We start from the raw sequence: 20,263 nt of genomic DNA, 5'->3' as shown, positions 1-20,263 counted from the left end.
TGTGCCTAGCACCTTGGACCGTGTGTCTGAGCTAACCGTCCCCCCGCCCCACCCCCGCCGTTGTCTCTCCCGGTGGTCTGGGGATTCCTGTGGTGCAGAGGGTGATGGGGAGCCATCAGAGAAGGGGCGAGTTCTCAGTGTGCGGCTGCCGCTGCCAGGGGACACCCTAGGTGCTTGTCAATCACGAGTGCTGTCACTGACCTTTTCTGTCGGTTGGAGAATGTGGGGGTGCTGCAGCGGTGACACTGGGCTCTCGCTCTTTGATTGTGGGTGCTTGTCTCTAGTGTGCAGTGTGACAGCATTTGAGGTTCTGGGTGAACGGGTGGATGATTGAAAAGGTATAAGCAGGGTGTGCAGAGGAGAGGGCACACAGTGGCCCATGCTCCGGAGTCAGAGGCGGCCGCTGTTACGTCCTTCATGCACCTTTCTGTGTTACCGTTTCTTAACGTGTGTTTTAGACGTGAGAGAAGTAGATCTGTCAGCAAACCTGCTGTCGGCGTGGGGCGAAGTCGTGGACATTGCGGATCAGCTCAGACACCTGGAGGTCCTCAATCTCAGGTAGGGGCTCCGGGTCCCCTGCTGCCTGGCCTAACGCTCATCCCTCCTCGCTCCCTCCCGGCAGCTCCGAGGGGACGAAGTGGGAGGGATGCCTTACCTGAATTTAGCTGAAACTTTTTATAAATGTTCAACCTCTTTCATATTTTTTGAGGATTAGCTTTCAAAGTCACATGAGGTGACTCATTAATTGGGACTGTGTTGTGATTGGGTGGGGGCCGGGCCAGGTTGACGCACTGAGCTGGCAGGTCCCATTCTGGTGAGCTTGACAGTGAGAGATGCCCACCGGGGTCGCTGGCATTTAGCTAGGGAGAAGTCCTGAATCTTTCTGAAGCTTCTGGCATTTAACTGCTTCAGGAATGAGTGATTGCACTGGAATACTTTAATTCAGTTCTGACAAAAGATTTTTCACTAATTTGTCCTGGGTGGTGTGGCCCAGTGGTTGAATGCCAGCCTGCAAACCAAAGGGTCGCTGGTTTGATTCCCAGTCAGGGCACATGCCTGGGTTACGGGCCTGGTCCCCATTAGGGGTGCATGAGAGACAACCACACACTGATGTTTCTCTCCCTTCCTCCCCCTCTCTGGAAAAAGATAAACAAAAATCTTTAAAAAATGTTTTTTCACTAATCTATGTGTTTTACTAATGTCCATTTCCCAGGCTTTCCCCACATTTAATTAGTTTTAACCTCAGAACCTATCCTTCCAAGAGCTCGGCCAGGCTCTCCCTTTCGTACTTGAGCCAGCATTGCGCACACAGGTGAGCTGCACCCGGCTCAGCCGGCCGGTCAGGTCTGGATGTGCCTCGCGCCTGAGTACAGCAGAGGGCGGGGCCTGCCCATGGCGTCATCTCTCCTGAAAGCACGGGCAGATGTGTTGGCGTCTGTCATGTGCCACCCTTTCAGCATGATAGCCCAGGCCGAGGGCTGTCTGGGGTCAGGGTCTTGTGAACTTGAAGGACTTGACAGCACAAGGGCAGACTGTTTAAAGCAGCAAGAATCTGGCCCACGTCCCAGCCTGCTTGGGACTCGAGGGTGGGCGTCCAGGTCACAGTGTCCAGAGGGCATACTTGGGCACTGCCTTGCAGGTGCCTGAGCATTTCAGGGACGTGCAGCTGCTCCCGGCTGCCCTGACCCTGGGGAGTGTCTGCATGCCAGGCACCAAAAGGTCGTAGATTGAAAACATTAGCAATGAGGTGTTCTTGACTCGCTTTGTTTTCGATACACTATTAAGGCTGAACCAACCAAACTGCTCTCACTAAATCCCAAACTGTTGCCTTCCGTGACTGCTCCCGTCCGGCCCGCTGTGCCGCAGTGTGCGAGTGTAGCTTCTTTCCCTCCCAGGGACAACAGGCTGAGGTTTCCCGCCGCCGGCTCGCCGCCTGCAGCCGCAGCGTTTCCTGCACTGAAGGTCCTGGTCCTCAGCCGAACGGGAGTGACGTGGGCCGAGGTAAGCCTCCTCTTCAGTCTGTTACCCGGTAACAAGCCATTGTAAATTGTTGGTCTAATAGAGAATTGAGGCATAACTGTGGTCTCATCCCAGTCATCTGTGACCCGAACAATAGGCTTCTTTAAGTGCCTTGCTGAATTGTGGCAGTGAGGCAGAATTTTCGTCCAAGAATCCACGGTCTCGGCTCATCTGGGGCTGGTCTGGGGCCTCTGGGAACGGCGGCTCCGCAGTGCCAGGCAGTGGGCGTGCTGAGCTGGGGGAGCTGTAGAGTCAGGTGCTGACGGAGCTCCCGGCTATTTGAATTTTCCACACGTGTTATCAGAGCAGAGGAGGGGCGGCAGGAAGCCCTCACATCCTTTTCTTGCTTAAAGTTCGGCTCTGGATTCCCGTCCATTGCGAGCAACTGGGAGGGCCCCGGGTTCTGGTCCTGCCGGCATCTGCCCCGGTGCTGCTGTGCTGTCTGCGGGGCCACCACCGTCACATGCCCAGCACAGTCGCTGTCCAACAGGCGCAGAGAGTCGTTCACCGGTGAAACGCCGCAGGTGCCCCACGCGGAGGTCACCTTCAACTGTGGTCACAGCCCAGCGCTCCTTTCCTGGGCTCTTTTCCGGGACTCCCTCTCCAGGGCCAGATGTAGCAGCAGAATGGGGGGGGGGGGGGCACAGAAATGCAAGAAGGGCTACAGCAGTGAAGTTCAAGTGAGAAAATTTGGTCACTGACAGATTTTGACTGACTAGTATGTTCTTTACAAACGCAGACTGTCATCGGGGATCGAGGGGAGGTGTTCAACGTCAGTGTCCTTCCTTTGGTGAGGGGAACAGTACTGGATGGCCAGAGGGTGCAAGGCGCCTCTGCGGCCGCCTCGTGGTGCCTCGGTCTGTTTCCAGACAGACCTGCGTGCTGCGTTGGCTCCGTGTGGAAAGACGCGTTCCATGCCATTCACATGCGGCCTGAAGTGTGGTCTTTAGTGACATGTCCTATAAAGCACTTCGTTTCTCAAGCCATGACCAAACCGGACTTGTGTGCAGAGTGTAAAACGCACACACGGAGGCGGCCCTGGTGGAGGCGCCTGCCTGAGCTGTGTTTTGCCCACAGGTGCTGCGCTGTGCCGAGGGCTGGCCGGCCCTGGAGGAGCTCTACCTGGAGTCGAACGGCCTTTCCATCTCCGAAAGGTAGCGCGGCTTGCTCAGCTGCACCTGTCGGCATCTCCTTGCACTGAAGAAATGGTCTCTGTTATAAATCTGTTAATTTTTAGAAAGACTTGCAAATAGGGATTAGAAAAGTGCTTATTTCTTGCCTTTGCAATTTAGAATGTCAACTGGGCTTCACCACTAATTGAGGAAAAACTCATTAGGGTGAAAGCCCAGAGTTAAATAATTTTGAAAACATGAATTTTATGTTTTACATAAATATATTTGTCTGTCTAAATGGAAATTCTGTAGGATTTGCTATAAGGATTAAGTGATGCAACTGTTTCAGGTCGATGTACCTTAAGTGAATTAAATAATGTCTCATCTTCCACTTCTGGTATCGTTAAATTACTATGTAAAACAAATTTAAATGTGGGCAAATTTACAATACATTCTCAAAGGATTCACATTAACAAGATTTTACTGTACAGAATGATTTCATTTATTATATAGGCAAAGGCAGGTTTTTAAAAATGAAACTTTTGAGATAATTTCAGATTCACATGCAGTCAGACCTGTTACCCAGTTCCCCCACCGGCGACGTCTTGCAGAGCCGTGGCCCAGTGTCCCCATCACAAGGGTCCCTGCCGTCGTCCTTCTGTAGCCACAGCCAAATGCCCCCCACCCCCACCCTCTCCTGAGTAGCAGATGTAGGTGTTTTAAAGCTGTGTGTTTGCAAACGACTAAGGTATTAACTTCACGTTGAAAAAATTTTATTTCCATATAGGCCGGCTGATGTTCTACAGATGGTCAAGTTATTAGACCTTTCCCATAATCAGTTAATTGATGAAAATCAGCTGTTTCTAATAGCATATCTGCCCAGGTAATTTGCTCCTAAAATGCCTGTTCCATTAGTGCGCAGTAAATTTTTAGTGAGTGGGTCATAAGCCATACACGCTTTTGCAACAGAAATACAGTAATGGAGGAATTCTCAAATGGAGTCACTCTCTTCGGGAAAGTTTTATCTGAATTCATCTAGAGAGCTGACTTGTGAAACTGCATACAAAGCAGTCTACATCCGGACCAGATAATTGAGAATGAATGGTTTGGCCCTGGTGCTGAAGTCTTCATTCATTAAACTGTGGGTAGAGAGGCCATGCCCCTCTCCTCTTTGAGACCCACTTAGCACCCAGCGCAGCGGTGAGACGCCCAGCACAGTTCCGTCACTGTGGAGTCAGGAGAGCGCAGTTTGCATGCCCTAAATTGGACTTCATGGTTTCTAAGCAATTCACCAGGAGTAAAAACCCTACGGTGTAGCAAAAAATTACAAATGTAGACTGGCTGATAGCCTAGGCATTTGATACTGTTCTGTGCAATCAGATTGAACATTTGCAATTTCAGATTAGAACAACTAATTCTTTGTAACACGGGGATTTCTTCTCTACATTTCCCAGATGCTGGGATCGGTATGTAAGATTATGACATTCCCCTTCCCTGCATGCCGCACTTTAGCATTTCTTTCACTTCTACGGTGTAACTTATTTCTCTTTTTCCTAGGGTGCAAGACATCGATGTTCCCTTCCTTGCAGAACCTTGTAGTCAACGACAACCGGATATCTCAGGTAAGAGCTCCTTCAGAGTGCGCGCCCCGCACGGCCTCCGCTCTCCACCCCACCCCACAGTCTGGACGTTCCTTCCATGGGAAAATATTTTAAATTTTCTGAAAGAGAAATGCTCCCTCAGCTGAAACTCCTCGTTTTATAAACCCAAACATATTAAGAAAGAAATCAGTTTTCACTCCCGCCTCAGCAGACTCCCGTCCAGCTGGAGGGCTCGGTGTGGTGGATCCCTGGACCCCAGACTGGACTGGCGACTTCGCTTTTCTGTTGCCAGTTCAAATAACCTGAAGAATTAGCCTGAAGCACGTTTCTTCTCTTTTGCTGGGTCTCAGTGGTCGTCTATCAACGAGCTGGATAAGCTGCAGAGCCTGCGCTCTCTGTCCTGCCGAAGAAACCCCCTGACTGAGGGGAACGGCGAGCAGACCGCCTACCGGTTCATCATCGCCAAGATCGGTCAGCTGCAGACCCTGAACAAATGCCAGGTGAGTGCCAGGGCGAGGTCTTTTCTAGACTCGAGAACAAATTATTGAGAAGTGCAAGCAGATAGTGTATTTGAATGTTGCAGAGGGTGACAGGTGCGGTTTCCAGGGGGTAATGAAGGAGCCTCCTGCGTGTTTTAGCAACAGTGTAATTAGACTGTCAGTGCAGAGACCTGCTGCACTGGCCGATTCTGTGTCACTCAAGGAGGGAGCGGAACACGGGCACTTCCCTCCTTCCCTTGGGGGGAACATGGGCAGGCAGAGGACAGACAGACCGTGAGCCCGTCTGTCCTCCCCTTCTCAGCCACTCTCCTCAGAAACGGGCAGGCAGTGCCTTGCCCGCCTTTCGGGGCTGCTGGCTGGGAATGTCCGCACCCCCGTGTGGGCTCCCCAGTGGGCTGACCGCACGTGTGTGACCTCAGGCAGCTGGCACAGTCCAGAAACCAGCGCATGGGCTAATATTCTCATGGAGAAAAATAGAAAACTGAAAGTTTTACTTTTTGAGTACCGCCCTGTACTCTGTCAATGTTAAAAAGGATACAAATATAATTATTATCTTGCCCCTCTCACTCTGACTATCTCTGTGGGTGGGCAGTGGGGCAGAACAGGGCAGGAAACACACTCACTAGTAAAGTGCCCCGGCAGACTCGTGTTTCCCGTGGACACAGATTCTCCCCGAGGACAGGCGTGGAGCCGAGCTGGAGTACAGAAAGGCGTTTGGAAATGAGTGGAAAAAGGCGGGCGGACACCAGGATCCAGACAAGAACAGGCCGAGCGAGGAGTTCCTGGCAGCCCACCCCAGATACCAGGCGCTCTGCCTCAGTGCGTACCACCACCCGCCCGTCCTGGGCGCCTCGGCCCCGCGGCTTTCTGTTCTCTGTAACCCGAGTGGGCGCTGGGTGCTCTCCTGGGGCTGCGGCAGCCAGTGGGGAGCAGGTAGCGAACTGTCTCCAGAGAAGAACCTGCGGGAGGAACCTGCGGTGTGGGGAAGGGGGCAGCTCTCGGCAGGGAGTTCTGCACCACCCTGTACCCGGCAGGGCAGGCAGCGCCGGGTTTAGCTCAGCCTGGCTAACCGAGGGAATTTCAGGGTAGGAGCACTCAGAGGTGGAAAATCCCACTTTCGTGTGATTTTTCTTCGTGTATATTTCCTAAGTGAGCCACTGCGTACACGCCTCAGGCTGGAACACTATCTTTGAGGAAGAAAAGCTGCCTGCGGGAACTGCCTTCAAACCGCTCCAGTAGCCGGCCCAGTTTCTGGCCACTTTAGGTGAACTCGACATCACCTGGGAGTGGGGAGGGCAGGTGTCAGCGCCCCGCAGGTGCAGCTCAGCACTCACTGCTAAGGATGCTCCAGGACAGAAGTACAGATACCTGGGGGTGTTTCTAGAGGCTTTGTCACCAGTTGGCCCAGCAGAACTAGAGCATTAGAGCACTGCCGTCCTCACACCCTTGTACTATATTGAGGCTGCTTTTCGGGGGCGGGGCTCGTTTGCAGGATGGTACAGGGGGCCCACGCTGGCACTGCCAGGTCTGGCTGAGACTGGGCAAAGGCGTCCTGTGAGCGGTGTCCCATGTGGCACAACACTAGGTTTGTCAGGACTAGAAAGGAAGGACAGTGTCAGCGCCGGTGAAACTGACAAAGGTTTAACTGTTGGGAAGCACAGCCTCATCTGGCTAGTTTGAGTCAGGACACGGTCTCTGAGGACCAGGGTGTCACACACAGGTCCACCCTCCTAACAGTGAGCAAGCGACGAGTAAAAGGAAGCGGTCCCCGAGCTGGCATACCAGCTGCTGCTAGGCTGCTCCTGTGGTGACACTGACCTATACACTCTTTTCCTTACAGTGGCCTTCGCTGTATCACTCATTGCTTCTGTTTCTTAAATAGAGTATGGTGCGCCTGAAGACGGGGAGCTCAAAACACAGCAGCCCTGTTTGCTCAAAAATCAGCTGCTAGGTGAGAACCCCAAATTCAAAGACAGCTTATGTGTATTTGCATCCTTAGGTGCTAACTCAGATAAGTGACAACCTAATAGGAAATGTTCTTGTCTTAAGGACCTAAATGGGTATCTTGATTTTTAAAGAAATGATGAATTCTCAAACATGTAAATTGTTATGTTGAACATTTTAGCAACTCCCATGCCTTCAACTCATTTAATATAAATGTGGCAAGTATTCGAGCAGAGAACTGAATTGTGATTCGGAAGTTGTGACTTTTCTTACACTTGAAAACCTAGTGAAACTGTCAGGAAAGAAGTACCCAGGGGAAAGGGAGAGCAACAGAATGGTGGCCAGCTGTTCTGTTGTTAGTGACTCAGTGAAACACTAATAGGAGTCGCTTCCGACTCCAGTAAGGCCGATCCCGGACGGGGTGTGAGCCAGGCCGTACTGAACAGCTGTCCCTCGGCCTTCTGTTACCGTGCGTAGCAGGACTCACGTCTTTCTCCTTTTTTCCTTCAAGCACTGAGGATAAAGTACCCTAACCATCTCGATCAGAAAGTCTTGGAGAAACAACTACCAGGTAAGGAGCATGAGTCTCCCAACCCTCCTTGTGCCCCCAAGTCCGCTTGATGCACGGCGGTTCCCGAGTAGCTGAGAGTGTGGCCTTGTGGAGTTTACCAGTTGTCACTGGTCTTTCAGATTCTAACGTGGAATCGATCATGCTAATATCACTCCCCCAAAAGCTCAAGCCCCCCGTGACTTTATCAACTTACCCAGAAACCCTTTTGTTGAAACGAAGCCCCCGCATATGATTACACGTGTAACCAAAAGCAGAACTTGAACGCTGAGCCTTTGGGTGGCTTTCGCTCATGGGCTGCTGCTGCTGAGTTCTGAGTGCTGCTCCGGGGGGTTTCTTGGCTAGAAGACTGTCACCCTGGATGGGCAGTCTGTGACCTCCCTCATCAAGCAGAAATGACGTCCCGGTGGGCTGAGGTGCGGGTTACTCAGACATTTATGACTCTTGTATACTCCTCCCCACCAGTCAGGAGCAGAGACAGTTCTTAGGTGCTGTCTTTTAACGGACACACCGAGATGGTTTTCTCTGAAAAAAGCACTTCAGAACTTGCAATGTCTGTGCTACTGGAACTGCATCAGTTTTATTTGGAAAATACTTTTGTGTCAAAAAATTAGATTGATGGAACTTACCTTAAACTGTCACTCAGAAAAAGTGACATTTCACTCCGAGTGCACTGTGAGCTCTCAAGGTTAAACTTGGTTGCAGGGCACGTGTAGAGCCGTGAGGGACGGAACGAGTGAGGTGCGTATCACCCCGCAGGACTCGAGTAAAACAGTTTTGTTTGCCTGTCAGTGCAGTACAGTCACACCGGTTTTCAAATTGGCCCGCATACACGAGTGTGTCCTGGCACTGCTTGCGGAAGGCTGTGGTCACGCCCAGAGTGCCTCTGGCTGCTGGCCTTCCCCTCGTGTCAGCGGGCAGTGCGGCTCCCCCGCCTGCACGGCAGCTCTGCTCCCGAGGCTCGCCGTCCTGCTGCTGTTCTGGGATGATGGGCTGAAACCACCGGTTCCCTTTTCACTCTTGATTTCAAACTTAAATACTGCCAGTGAAGGGCCCCGGCCGGTGTGGTGCCGTTGGTTGGAGCATCATCCTATAAACTAAACTGTTGCGGGTTCGATTCCCGGTTGGGGCACCTACAGGAGGCAACTGATCGATGTTTGTCTTGCCACCCCTCCTCCCGCCTCTTCTCTCTGAGCAATGAGGAAAGGTCCTCAGGCGAGGATCTGGAAGACACACTGTCAGTAAAGGCACTCCTGGAAACCGACAAGTGAAGGAGGACCGGAACTCTGGTTAACGTAATCCGCTGTGGGTGTCTTTGTGTTTTCCCTTTCACTTTCCAGGTCCAGGAGCTAATTTGCTGGAGCTGCTCCAGCGTGTTCCCTGTAGGTCTGTGCTAAGCACTCCTTCCCAGGGACGGGCGGCGGCACTGACACCCGGCAGTCAGGACTGTGATGGGGGTGGCGTGAGCATGGGCCCGGGCTGGCGGGGACCATGAGCCTCACCCTCCACGCTCGCACACCATACACCCGACACCAGTGCCCCTGAGAGTCAGGTGCCCCTGTGCTATGCTGAGTGTCACTGATGTCCGGGGGACCCAGCAGGGAGTCGAGTTACCCATAGAAACGACAGGCGTTAATCACTGCTTTAGCTGCTCAGCACCTGAGTCCTGTAGTCTCTAAACTCAGCAGTGAGCCAGCACATTCCAACAGTTTCTACTAATTTTTATGCCACAGGCTGTAAATATCTAAACACTAACAAATTATTCCTTTACAGAGAAAGGTTGCAAAGAAATATAAAATACTAAAACTTTCTTTTTTTGCCAATCAGATTAGCAAATTATTAGAAACTAACATGCAGAGCTAGCATCAAAGTCAGTATATGCTTTTTGTAAAGTCAGGTGGAAATCAGTATAAAAAATTAAAAATACGTATGTGCTCAGACCAAACATTCAACTTGCGGCCCCTGTAATGGAAAAGTGAAAACCACTTCCACGTTCAGGGGAGATGGCGACAGTCCTCGGTAGGACTGTGCGTCACGGTGCCCAGTGCCGTCAGAGAGGAAGTGGGCCCAGAGCCGCACTGTCTGGGGGGCTGCCACCGGCCACGTGGGTGACTTAAACTCATTACAACGAAATACCAGGTTGTGCCTCTTAGTCACACCGGCCACACGTAGCTGCTGACTGGCCAGCCCAGAGGGAGAGGAGCCGGCCCGAGAAGGCGTGCGGCTCTGCAGTAAGTACAGGCTGCAGACCGCTGTTGTGCAACTCGACGTCCTTGTGTGTACGCAGGAGAGGGCTGGGAAGTCCACCCAGACTTTTAACCCCCGTCAGAGCGAGGCAAAGAGGTAATTACTCAGTTTGACATTTTCCGAATGTTACAGTAATTGTGTGTTACTTTTGCATTAAAAATAGTAACATTATTTAGGACCAGTACATGCAAATTGCCACTTTCTTCTGTAGACAATAGTGCAGGTGGGCAGGTCTCTTACTGGAATTGTTTTATGGCCACTTTGTTTTTGGCTTGGCACTTAGGAGGTGTCTTTTCGTGGCTGTGCATGAGTTAACCCCTCGCCAGCCGCCCTCTGAACCCAATCCGCCTAGAATCTTTTAAAGGACAGGATTACCTGAGGAAATTATGCTAATTAAAATCATAAATGTCTATTTTCTATCCAACACATAAATTTAAGGCATTTTCTTCTAAAATAAAGAACATTTATTATCACAAATTGCATAAAAACAGACAGCTTTTACAAAATGATCTTTGATAGAAAAATACTTGACTCTGATCTTTGTAGGAACACCACACTATTGCTGTACCTCCCGCTAAAGCTTCAAAGAAACTATATTTCTCATAATCAAAATAGCCAGTATTTACCACAGCTCATCTTTGGAGAAAAGCTCAATAGTGTTTTCCGAGCAGACCGAAGCATTTCCTCATGAAGTTACATTCCCACGCCTGGTGGTCACCACCACGCGCCTTAAACACAGCGGCACGCTGCGGTAACTGCCGGCTGGTTGCACTGGAAGGGACCTGGTGGACCATGCAGTTTACCCCGCACTTGACGAGGAGCAACTAAGGCCAACGGGGTCAAGAGCCCCACTCAGTGGTCTTTTAGTTAAGTCCTAAGTAATCACAAAGATTTAAAAAATGAAGTTAATGATTTTATTCACATTTATTCCTCTGGGCAGAGACTATGATTTCAGGTTTATTAGGGTCGAGGAGGAGGAAGAATCGACCACCACTGAAATGGTATGAAAACTCACGGTCAAAGGGCACTTAGGTCAAACCTGGCTCCGCCTCCCCAGGGACTCGAGTGAGTGCTGTGCAGCCGTGGTCCACTCGGTCGCTGTGCCTCTGCCCACTCGCTTACTCGGGGGGATGGGCACTCAAGTGACAGTTTCAGCCGTCACTGCGACTGTGGCCTCGTACTCTGAGCTAGTTTGACAGGAAACTGTCGTTTGAGAGAACCGGTGGTTTTTCTTTTCTCTGACAGACTCCATGACAATTCAGAAGGTGAAAGGGCTGCTGTCACGCCTCCTCAGAGTTCCCGTGTCAGACCTCCTGCTGTCCTACGAGAGTCCCAAAGTAAGTTGCCCAGCAAGACACGGTCAAGCTTAGCCCCCACAGCACGCCACACCGTTAACCTAAGTCTCTACAGAGCGGACTCCAAATGGGGGCCACACGTCCTGGGGGTGGGCACAGAACATGCTGTGTCGTCTCTGTCTCAGTCGCCCTCAACTCTGTGTTCTGTTTTAGATGCCGGGCAGAGAGATTGAGCTAGAAAATGACCAACAGTCGTTACAGTTTTACTCTGTGGAAAGTGGAGACTGTCTGTTGGTGCGATGGTGACGGCCCACTGGTGAAGCTGACACCACACTGTCACCGGGCCTGGGGTTCCCTGGAAACGAATGCTGTGTTAGAGCAGCTCTGCTGCCACACACACGAAAAAGGTTTTGTAACTTGCCCTACATACAGAAAAGGTGGTACTTTTCATTAGAAAGAAACCACTTCTAGGCTTGTATATAATAGCAATAATAAAGGCTTTGTACCTACTACCGATTTTCTGACTTTATTTCACATTTCTAGTTCATGACTGCATTTCATTATGTGGCCATCTCAGCATTAAATAGAACCTGGCTAGTCCACTAAAACCTGAACACAGGTAATGTCTCTCACTGGCCCAGTTTCACGGGACTCTCTGTTGACACCACTAGTTTAAAAGGTGACTAAAACGACTGGTTGGCCATTTAAGGAGGCACGTCCTCCACTGCGCATGGCACACACGCTGTGATCTCTCCTCGACTGCACCGTGTTTACAGCACTCACAAAACCTACTGACACACTTCCCCTCCAGCCACACCTGCACCTGCAGTCGTCGGTGAGGCCGACCAGCCCTATCGAGGTTCTCTCGGTGCAGCTAAACGTTAGGCATTGACAGGAGGACGAAATTCTTTCCAAGTGCCAACTATTCAGAAACATCCCTCCCTATGGCACCGAAACCCTGAGAGGTATTTGACTTTATTTATATTCACGAAAATTTAGCATTTTTTAAATAGGAGTCCTAAGGTGTGACTTTTCAGGCTTTATGTGAAATGGCAAAAGAAAACGTGCGTTAATCCACTACATAATAAGTGAGCTTTTAAACCAAGGTCCAGAACTGAGAACTAAATCAGTTCTTTTCCAAGTTTAAGTTGCCCACTTCATTCAGACACCCACAGGAAATGACATTATTTCCAGAGACCCCAGACTTTGGTATTAGTGACCACTGTGCATGGGTGGTCAGCCGGTCACACGATCGCAGCATTTCTGAGAGTTGGTTTTGGCCCGTGTTCATCTTTATTATGCTACACAAAGCTGTTCTGCAATACAGGCGGAAATCCCAACTCTCAATTACTAAAGATTTCTGAACAAGCCAAGTTTGAACCAAAAATGATAGGTAATGAATTCTAAATGGAAATGATGTATCAGGATTTAGAAATACTTTTTTCTTTTATAAAGTTTTTGGTGTTTTTCAAATCTTTCAATACATAAATAAAATTTTTCTTACACTACAGTGTCAGGGTTGACTTTCAAGGGGAACCTTGTGCAAACATTCAGAACGACCACGTTGGTTATGGGGGTCCCAGCCCACAGCCCTCCGGAGAGACCACGTGATCACTGCTGAACTGCCACTTTTCCCGGATTCACATGCAGATTACCACTTGCCTGCCCTGATCTTTAAACACTGCGCCAAAAAACCCTCATCATCACGCCTCACACTGGCAAGGGTCACCACACAGTTCCTTCAGTCTCCAGAGGTCCGTGAGCTCCCGGGCAGAGTACTGAGGGGAAGACAGCATTCCCGTCTCACAGGTCTTCTCACACAGCCACAGGCTGTCCTGGGGAGGCAAGAAAAGCTGATGGGGCGCTGTGCCGGCAGCTGCTGTCTGCAGAGGGCAGCTCATGCACAGGCCGCTTACCTACCCCAGTGAGGCTGGAACCGTTGCCAAGACAACGCACTGTGTGACCTACTCGGTGTGTGTGGGGCGTGGGAAAGCACCCCGTGGGGTGGCCCTGCGGTCAAGGAATACAGAAACAGTGCGGTGTGTGCACTGACGGTCAGCAGAGGGCCTGCTGGGAAGGTGAGGTCTGGCATCCAGGGGTGGGAAGTTCCACACTGGCCACAAGAGAGCTGGGGCTGCTCAGTGGCACGGGTCACGGCAGCTTTCTGAGGGAATGCTAGTGTGCCAGGGATTGCACGCACCCAATGCTTCATAAATGTTACGTATTTTAATCCTCTCAATAACCCCGTGCAGAAGAAACTGCTTCCCCTTTACCAGTGAGAACCTGGAACTAAGCAGACCTTGCTCAAGGTCACGGGGAAGTTCACGTAGGTTAGTGCTAAGTGGGAAGGGATTCAAGGGGGCCCACCAGCCTACTTCCAGCTGTACAGACTCGCCTCTTCCCAGCATTAGAGCAGAATACAGACCCAGAGCCACCCACTTGAGCAGAGCAGGCTCCAATGCTGGCTACAGCCCCACACGTCTTTAAAGCGGGGCTGACCTGGCCCTGAAGGGGCGGGGAAAGGTGCCAGCATTGTCCTGGGCCTTGAAGGCTCTGCTGGGTTCAAAGGCCTGGAGACTCTCCAGGGCCAGGAGACCGACTGACTGGAGTCACAGCCAGCCAGGATTCCTGAGGGGCCAGAACCTGGGGGTGGCAGGGAAACAACACTGCATCAGGAGGCCTGGGCGGGTGGGAGAAAGGGTCTCCCCGAGCATCAGGAACTGGGGCCTGCACTTGGGTGGGTATCCGGGGGGAGGCCCACAAGTCCCATGTCAGAAATTGGAGGCCCTTAGGCATGTCAGCAAAGACAGACATCCTCTGTAGGGTGCGTTTCAGAGTCAAACCCAAGTCCCCAAGGAACACGAGGTCACAGCAGAAAAGCCTCTCAACACATCAGGAAACAAGCTCCACAGCACCACAGACTGCAGTCAGACCCGCAGACACCGGTACCAGCACCATCAGGAGGAGAATCGTTAGGGTCAGTGTGAAATAAACCAGAGATGGGGCTAAAACTCAACAGAGAAATGGGATCAGCAAAGCTGACCGAGCGGACTGGGTTTATTCCCACCTCCCCGAGGTGGGGTGCACTGCTCTGGGCCCCCGGGACTACGCAGGGCTCCTCTGTCCCCTGCACCTTCTTCGGCCAAAGTGGAAGCTGCAAGAATGCAGACTTCAAATGAAACCTTTGCGGTAAAGACCAGCTTTGTGCTTGCTTTCTGGGTCTCTGTTTCCCACGTCTGGCCCATGCCGGTTCGGTTCCTGTTTTTCTGGCTTGGTGATCAGTGTATTTTACCAGACGCCTTAGCTCATCTTAGCCAACGTTTCATTTGCATCAGTCAGACCACCCACTATTGGAAACAGGTGTCAGCTGATTCTTCAAGTTTTAAAGCTGCAAAGAATTTCTGATAAAAACCTATTTTTTGTGGGCGGGGGAACTTCCATTCAAAACATTTCCTTGTGGTTTCCACTGAGAAAAGTATTGCATGGGAACCCAGGTGGAGTGTTGTGAATTAAAACCAAGAGCACGGCTCCAAGGTGTGATCCAGAGGCCTCCCTTCCCCGGCCCCCCCGCCAGCCTCGGGCCCGCGTACCTGGTACCGCGTGGGTCCTATGGCCGCCATCCAGATGCCCATGCTCACGTCTTCACCCTGGACCGGCAGCGGGAGGGTGAGATGCACAGGTTAAGCTGCTTCCCCCACTTCGATAATAGAAACATTTTTTTGCCTCTCTGTTTTGCCATCTATATAATACGAAATCCAGGCCTGTACTAACATCACTACACAGAGCAAAAGCCGGCAGCTGTTAGCATGAGACCACACAGCCCACAACAAGGGCCAGTCCCCTCGCCGCGTGGACCCAAGGGCTCCAGCACTAATGGGACAAGACCTGGCAGAGCCGTTCGCCGACAAGGTCGCCAGTATCGCCAAGGAAGAAAGCACTTGCTTATCATTTTCCTTCCTCTGAATACCAATTTTACACCCCTCCAGGGGACTAGTAAACATAGGCTGGAACTATAGTAAGTAGGCCCCAAAAGGTTTAGGAATAGAATGTAGAGCCAAGTTTGAGGAAGAGCAGTTCCTGTACAGACAATAAAACGCTCTTCCTCCAAGGCAGCCGGCCCTGCTTCCAGGGGTGGGGCCCTGGGGGGGGGGGGAGCTTGGTTTGATGGGTGAGCGCTCAAGTCAGAGATTCTGAAGTACCTACCTGATAGGTCTTCAGCCGCCCCGCGTTGCTGGCCAGCCAGCGGACGATGTCCCTGGATACCACGTAGCCCGAGCCGCACGCGAAGGCAGGGTACGCGGGGCTGGGGTACTCCAGCTCCTGCCACTTCCCCGTCCGGTCCACCGCCCAGTTCCACCTGAAACTGAGGTTCGAGACAAGCCGGCGTCTTTGTGTTGCCTGACACACGTCCTACCAACTGTATTATCACCACAAAGGAACAGTGGCGAGGAAAGAAGAATGAGAATGGAAGGTACCAGATCATCTCGTGTATATACGCTGAAAAACTCACTGACCCTTACGCGCTCCTGAAGAACGCAGTTTCAGAACGTCGCACGCTTACGCTGACACACGACTGCAGCGGCTGCTACTCTGAGTGCCGCCTGCTTTGAGGGCATGAGGGCGAGGCCAGACCACTTTCCCGCCTCCATTACATTAACTTGAGGTTTTCCATGAAGTTTTCTTCCCACCAATCGTAGATTAATAAAATAGAGTAACCCACGGGCCTAACTGGGAAATTTCCTATCTCAACCACATTTTCCACATTAAAAATTTCATCATAAGTAGTTACCTGTGCCCAGCCACATGAGAGCCAATAACGACGCCGAACTTACTTCCCCCACCAGAAGTTGGGCCGGTCCAGGTGCTCGCGGGCGATCCTGCTGAACACGGCCTCCAGGTCCACGTAGCAGTCGTCATCGGTCTTCAGCAGCAGGTCGAAGCTGGTCGACTCCACGGTCCTGTCGGCAGACAGGGGCACGCAGGTTGGCGTGCCCGCCGAGGGGATGAGGCGACACTGGTGCGGCCGCCCTGCTAACGCTTTACAGAAAACTGTCCCTCCTTCCTGCACACTTTCTCAGTCTCCTTCCTTCCCAGAGCGCCGCTGCCACCAACCACAGCCTCACCTGGCGGTCACCACAAGGCCCAACACAGGTGAGCACGCTGACGCGGAAAGGCGCAGAGGAAAGAGAACGCGGCACGAAAGCCTCTGGCTTCCGCGGACCCTACGGTCAAACAAACGCTTCGCAGACACCGCTCAGGTCGGGCCCCGAATCTGCTGAACATCGACCCTTGTGTTTTCAGTGAGAGGCCCAGGACGAGGGGCCGGCGTCAGGCCTGGCCCCTCACAGAACACTGTCGGGCAAGCAGCCACGATATGCCCCCATCCACGTTACGTTTTATGATTAAAAAAATGAGTTACAACACTGGTACACATTTCCCTTGGAAACGATTTCCAGCAATTAAACTGCTATCAGTGACCTTTCTGGGAGGCACAGGAGGGTGATTTAATTTATGTAGACATAAAAAGTGCACATAACGGCAACTGGAAACAAAACATCTCCATTTCATAATGCCAGCATGAAGCACACATAACAGTTATTTGCTCATGAGGTCAGTGGTGATTCAGCTGAGTAAAGATGACTGAAAAATGAAGCTTTCATTTACAGAGTGGAGGGCAGACAGGCAGAGCAGGCTCTGGGGAGGCAGGTCCCAGAGCACAGCTGTCAGGAGGTCCCTGCAGTCACCCAGGCAGAGACGATGGCCCAAAACAGTAGCAACAGACACCAAAGGGAGAGGCCAAGGTCTCAGAGACATGGGTGGGGGATGGGGAATAAAGCTTAAATTGAAGGTAGTATTTAGCTAACTTGAACTTCCACGACTGGGAGTCTAGCACTGGCCCTACGGAAAGTGCTAGAACTCCACCGCACTGATTTTCCATTTCCTGGACCTCCACTCCCACTCTGTGCCTCTTCACATGCCTGCCTCGGCCCCACCTACAGCAGGAAGGCATGCCCACTAGTGGCCTTGAGCTGCAAGAAGGCCCAAACTCAACCTCGGTATTCTAGACACGCCCAAACTTCTGAGTCATGTTTGTATCTGTCCTCTGCCCACAGGATGGCTCCAAAATTGTGTCAACTTGCCCCAGCTGTGAAACATCATGTTCCGCACCTGACCAGACCGTCGGCCCCTCAGGACCGGGGGCCCTGTCTGCAGAGTGACTGATCATTCCCCACCCTGCTCAGGACCCAGAGAAGGGACAGAGGGGGGCGCCCCAAGAAACATGCTCCCTGATGAAGTTTTGAAGGAAAAGACAGGACATTTACACAATGGAGGACTAGTCGGCCGTAAAAAGAGAAAATTTTACCCTTTGCAGCAGCACGGGTGGACGTGGAGAACATGCTAAGTGAAATCAGCCAGTCAGAGGAAGACAAACGCCGTATGATCTCACTTGTATGTGGAACCTAATGAACACACTGACCTAACAAGGAAAATGGGGACAGACTCTCAGAGAGCAGGCTGACCGCTGGTGGGGGCGACTGTGGGGGAGGGACTGGCCAAAAAGGAAAAAAACACTCATGGGCATGGACAACGGTGATGATTTCTAGGGGGAGGGGGTATAAGGGGACTAAAAAGTAGTATAATAAAGATTAAATAAAATACAAAAAGACTAGGATGTGAATACACATTATAGATACAGTCCAGACAGAGACGCAGTTAGGAGGTTTCAGTCCTGCGTCAGGGCGGACACCACCAGGGGCTCCACAGCAAACCATGGGACCCGGGAGCAGCTCGGCACCAACGCCCGTACGCCCAACAGTTACGACCACCGGTCTCCCATCCAAGTACGAACCGGGCCGACCCTGCTCAGCCTCCGAGGTCACACGAGGTCGGGCAAGTTCAGGGTGGTACGGCCATGATGATTATTGGTGCTATTATTATTATAAAGGTACGAATTACAACTAAGACCCAAGAAATACTGGAGGCTCTGGATGTTATAAATATGACAGACTCTGAGGGTTGGTGAATTTCATTTTACATAAAAGTTTAGGAATTAGGGCAAGTGACTTTTAACTGGGTAAGTAGGGAACAGAACTATAATGTGGGTCTTTGGCTGAACAGAATTCGGACCACTGACCTGGGTGCCGCAGCTGTAACTAGGGACGGTGGAGGGCAGGCATGAAAACGGGCCACTCTCAAACTCACTGCCTTTCATCTAAGGCTGCCCGGAGCCGACCATGGCAATGACTCCAAGTGAGAGCGACGTCTGCCCGTCTGTTCCGATGGTCCCTAGCACTTCCACGACGGCCCTGCTGATCTAAGGAAGGAGCGCGCGGCGTGTGCCAGGCCTTGTCCTCACAGAGAACCAGGACACACGAGACCGCATCTCAGGCATTCAGGGTCTTGGGTGGGTTTGTTTCCTAAAAATCTCAGTGATCTGATGGTTTGATAAATTGTTTCTCCATCAAAAGAACACTAAAAAAACCCTATCTACTCAGCAGCTTTACAACCTACCATTTGTAGAAGTTCAACAACTTTGCGGGAACGTTGCGGTAAGTGTCGACGACATCCACAAAGATAATGTCATCGTGGATGCTGCTTTCCTCCTTGAGTAAGGCGTCTTCCTGGTGGAGACTGCGTATATGGTCAATCCGTCTTTGAGGGCGAGAATGAAGGTTTTGTAAGAGAGCATCGCCTTCTAAAAAGGAGAAGTCGAGAGCTGGAGAAAAATGCCATTTGCCAACAGAGCACCCAGAACTCGCCCCCAGGGGCGCTAAAACTGTCCCCAAGGTCAGCTAACAGGAATACAGCTGGTAGGCACCTGGAGGTGGGGAAACAGGAACTACCAGGATAAACAGGCACCCTTGCTGTGGAGGGCCGTCCAGCAGGGCCTGGACAGGCTGAGGAAACGCACGCTTACGACTCATTAGTCCACTGGGGACGTCAGTTTTCGTGACCACAAGGACATTCGTGGCAGCACTGCTTCCCACAGTGAGCAAACGGAACCCACCTAAGAGCCCGCTCACGGGAGAACGGCTGACTGGTGTGTTCACGCAGTGCAGCGCTGCGGTTTAAACTGTGACCTGGTCTCGAGCGTGAAGGGGAACGGCGCTGAGAAACACCGCTGAGTGAGAAAAACGTGTGGCTAACTGACACGAGCAGTAGGAGAGCACAGACGTCATTATGAGATGTCCTCAGCAGAGCGGGACTTGGAAGACTCGCGCGTGTGCACTGCAGCGGACAGCAGGGAAGGAAGACGGGGTGGGTGCGCCGACGGAGGACGTCCGGCGGCCCTCCCTCCAGGGAAGGGCGAGGGGCAGGTGGGGACAACGGGAAGGGCGCGGCTGCGGCTGCACCTGTAACCCTTGCTGGCTTTGAAAAAGCAACGACGACAAAAGGTAAGCACTGCTAATTCTGAGCAATAGGTACATGGCCATTTCTTATAGCAATCCCTATTTTTGTTGTATTTATAATATTTCATAATAAAAATGGCTACTAAAGTGCTTAAAACACCATTTACCACCTCACAAGTTAAGAGACTATCTGCCACACGTGTGCAGGGACTGTCTTCAGATCCTGTGGACATAATTAAGGCAGAGCTAGGGCAGGATTTTCTCAAATGTCTCAAATTAAGAGAAAATTTCTGAAAACAAGAAAGGGAGTGGCTGAGGGGCGGGGACAGGAAGCCAGAAAGCAATGCAGCGCTCCACTCTGTGGCTGCGAACAGACTGGGACCAGAGTCCAAGACCTGCGCAGCTGACCTCTGTCTCCCGGCTCTGTGAGGCACAGAGCAAGTGCAAGTCTCTGGGCCTCAGTTTTCTCGCCCCTACAAGGAGGGCAGGTTTTCACAAATGCTTTCAGAAAGGCACATCTCCAGGCCTCAAGCCCAAAGATACTGCGGGTCTGGGGTGGGACCCAGCAATCTGCGTTTTTAAAAATTTTTTTAAAAAGTACTGATTTTAGATAGAGAGAGGAAGGG

General features: G+C 51.6%; 2 protein-coding genes across 8 annotated transcripts in view; one reads left to right on the top strand and one right to left on the bottom strand.

Moving 5' to 3' along the window:
- Positions 1-11,796, top strand: part of TBCE (tubulin folding cofactor E) — a 60,559-nt gene extending 48,763 nt beyond the window's left edge. For all 4 annotated transcript variants that reach the window (XM_045859794.1, XM_045859783.1, XM_045859803.1 and 1 more), the window contains 12 exons: positions 459-558; positions 1,896-2,001; positions 3,097-3,173; positions 3,919-4,014; positions 4,533-4,597; positions 4,689-4,753; positions 5,083-5,232; positions 5,898-6,051; positions 7,115-7,183; positions 7,688-7,747; positions 11,237-11,328; positions 11,500-11,796. In XM_045859794.1, coding sequence (XP_045715750.1) covers positions 459-558; positions 1,896-2,001; positions 3,097-3,173; positions 3,919-4,014; positions 4,533-4,597; positions 4,689-4,753; positions 5,083-5,232; positions 5,898-6,051; positions 7,115-7,183; positions 7,688-7,747; positions 11,237-11,328; positions 11,500-11,592 — 1,127 coding nt within the window. In that variant the 3' untranslated portion in view covers positions 11,593-11,796. The remainder of the gene's footprint in view (positions 1-458; positions 559-1,895; positions 2,002-3,096; positions 3,174-3,918; positions 4,015-4,532; positions 4,598-4,688; positions 4,754-5,082; positions 5,233-5,897; positions 6,052-7,114; positions 7,184-7,687; positions 7,748-11,236; positions 11,329-11,499) is intronic.
- The window catches only part of B3GALNT2 (beta-1,3-N-acetylgalactosaminyltransferase 2), a 55,821-nt gene continuing 45,990 nt past the window's right edge, over positions 10,433-20,263 (bottom strand). For 2 of the 4 annotated variants that reach the window (XM_045859826.1, XM_045859855.1), the window contains 5 exons: positions 18,799-18,982; positions 16,119-16,244; positions 15,490-15,649; positions 14,877-14,933; positions 10,433-13,121 (listed from right to left, as the gene is read on the bottom strand). In XM_045859826.1, coding sequence (XP_045715782.1) covers positions 12,990-13,121; positions 14,877-14,933; positions 15,490-15,649; positions 16,119-16,244; positions 18,799-18,982 — 659 coding nt within the window. In that variant the 3' untranslated portion in view covers positions 10,433-12,989. The remainder of the gene's footprint in view (positions 13,122-14,876; positions 14,934-15,489; positions 15,650-16,118; positions 16,245-18,798; positions 18,983-20,263) is intronic. The other 2 variants (XM_045859836.1, XM_045859845.1) reach the window with 2 other exon arrangements.

The sequence above is a fragment of the Phyllostomus hastatus genome, unplaced genomic scaffold (genome assembly GCF_019186645.2).
Source record: "Phyllostomus hastatus isolate PE091 unplaced genomic scaffold, TTU_PhHast_1.1 phas_contig_148, whole genome shotgun sequence".
NCBI lineage: Eukaryota > Metazoa > Chordata > Mammalia > Chiroptera > Phyllostomidae > Phyllostomus > Phyllostomus hastatus.
This window is presented reverse-complemented; position numbering and strand designations above follow the sequence as displayed.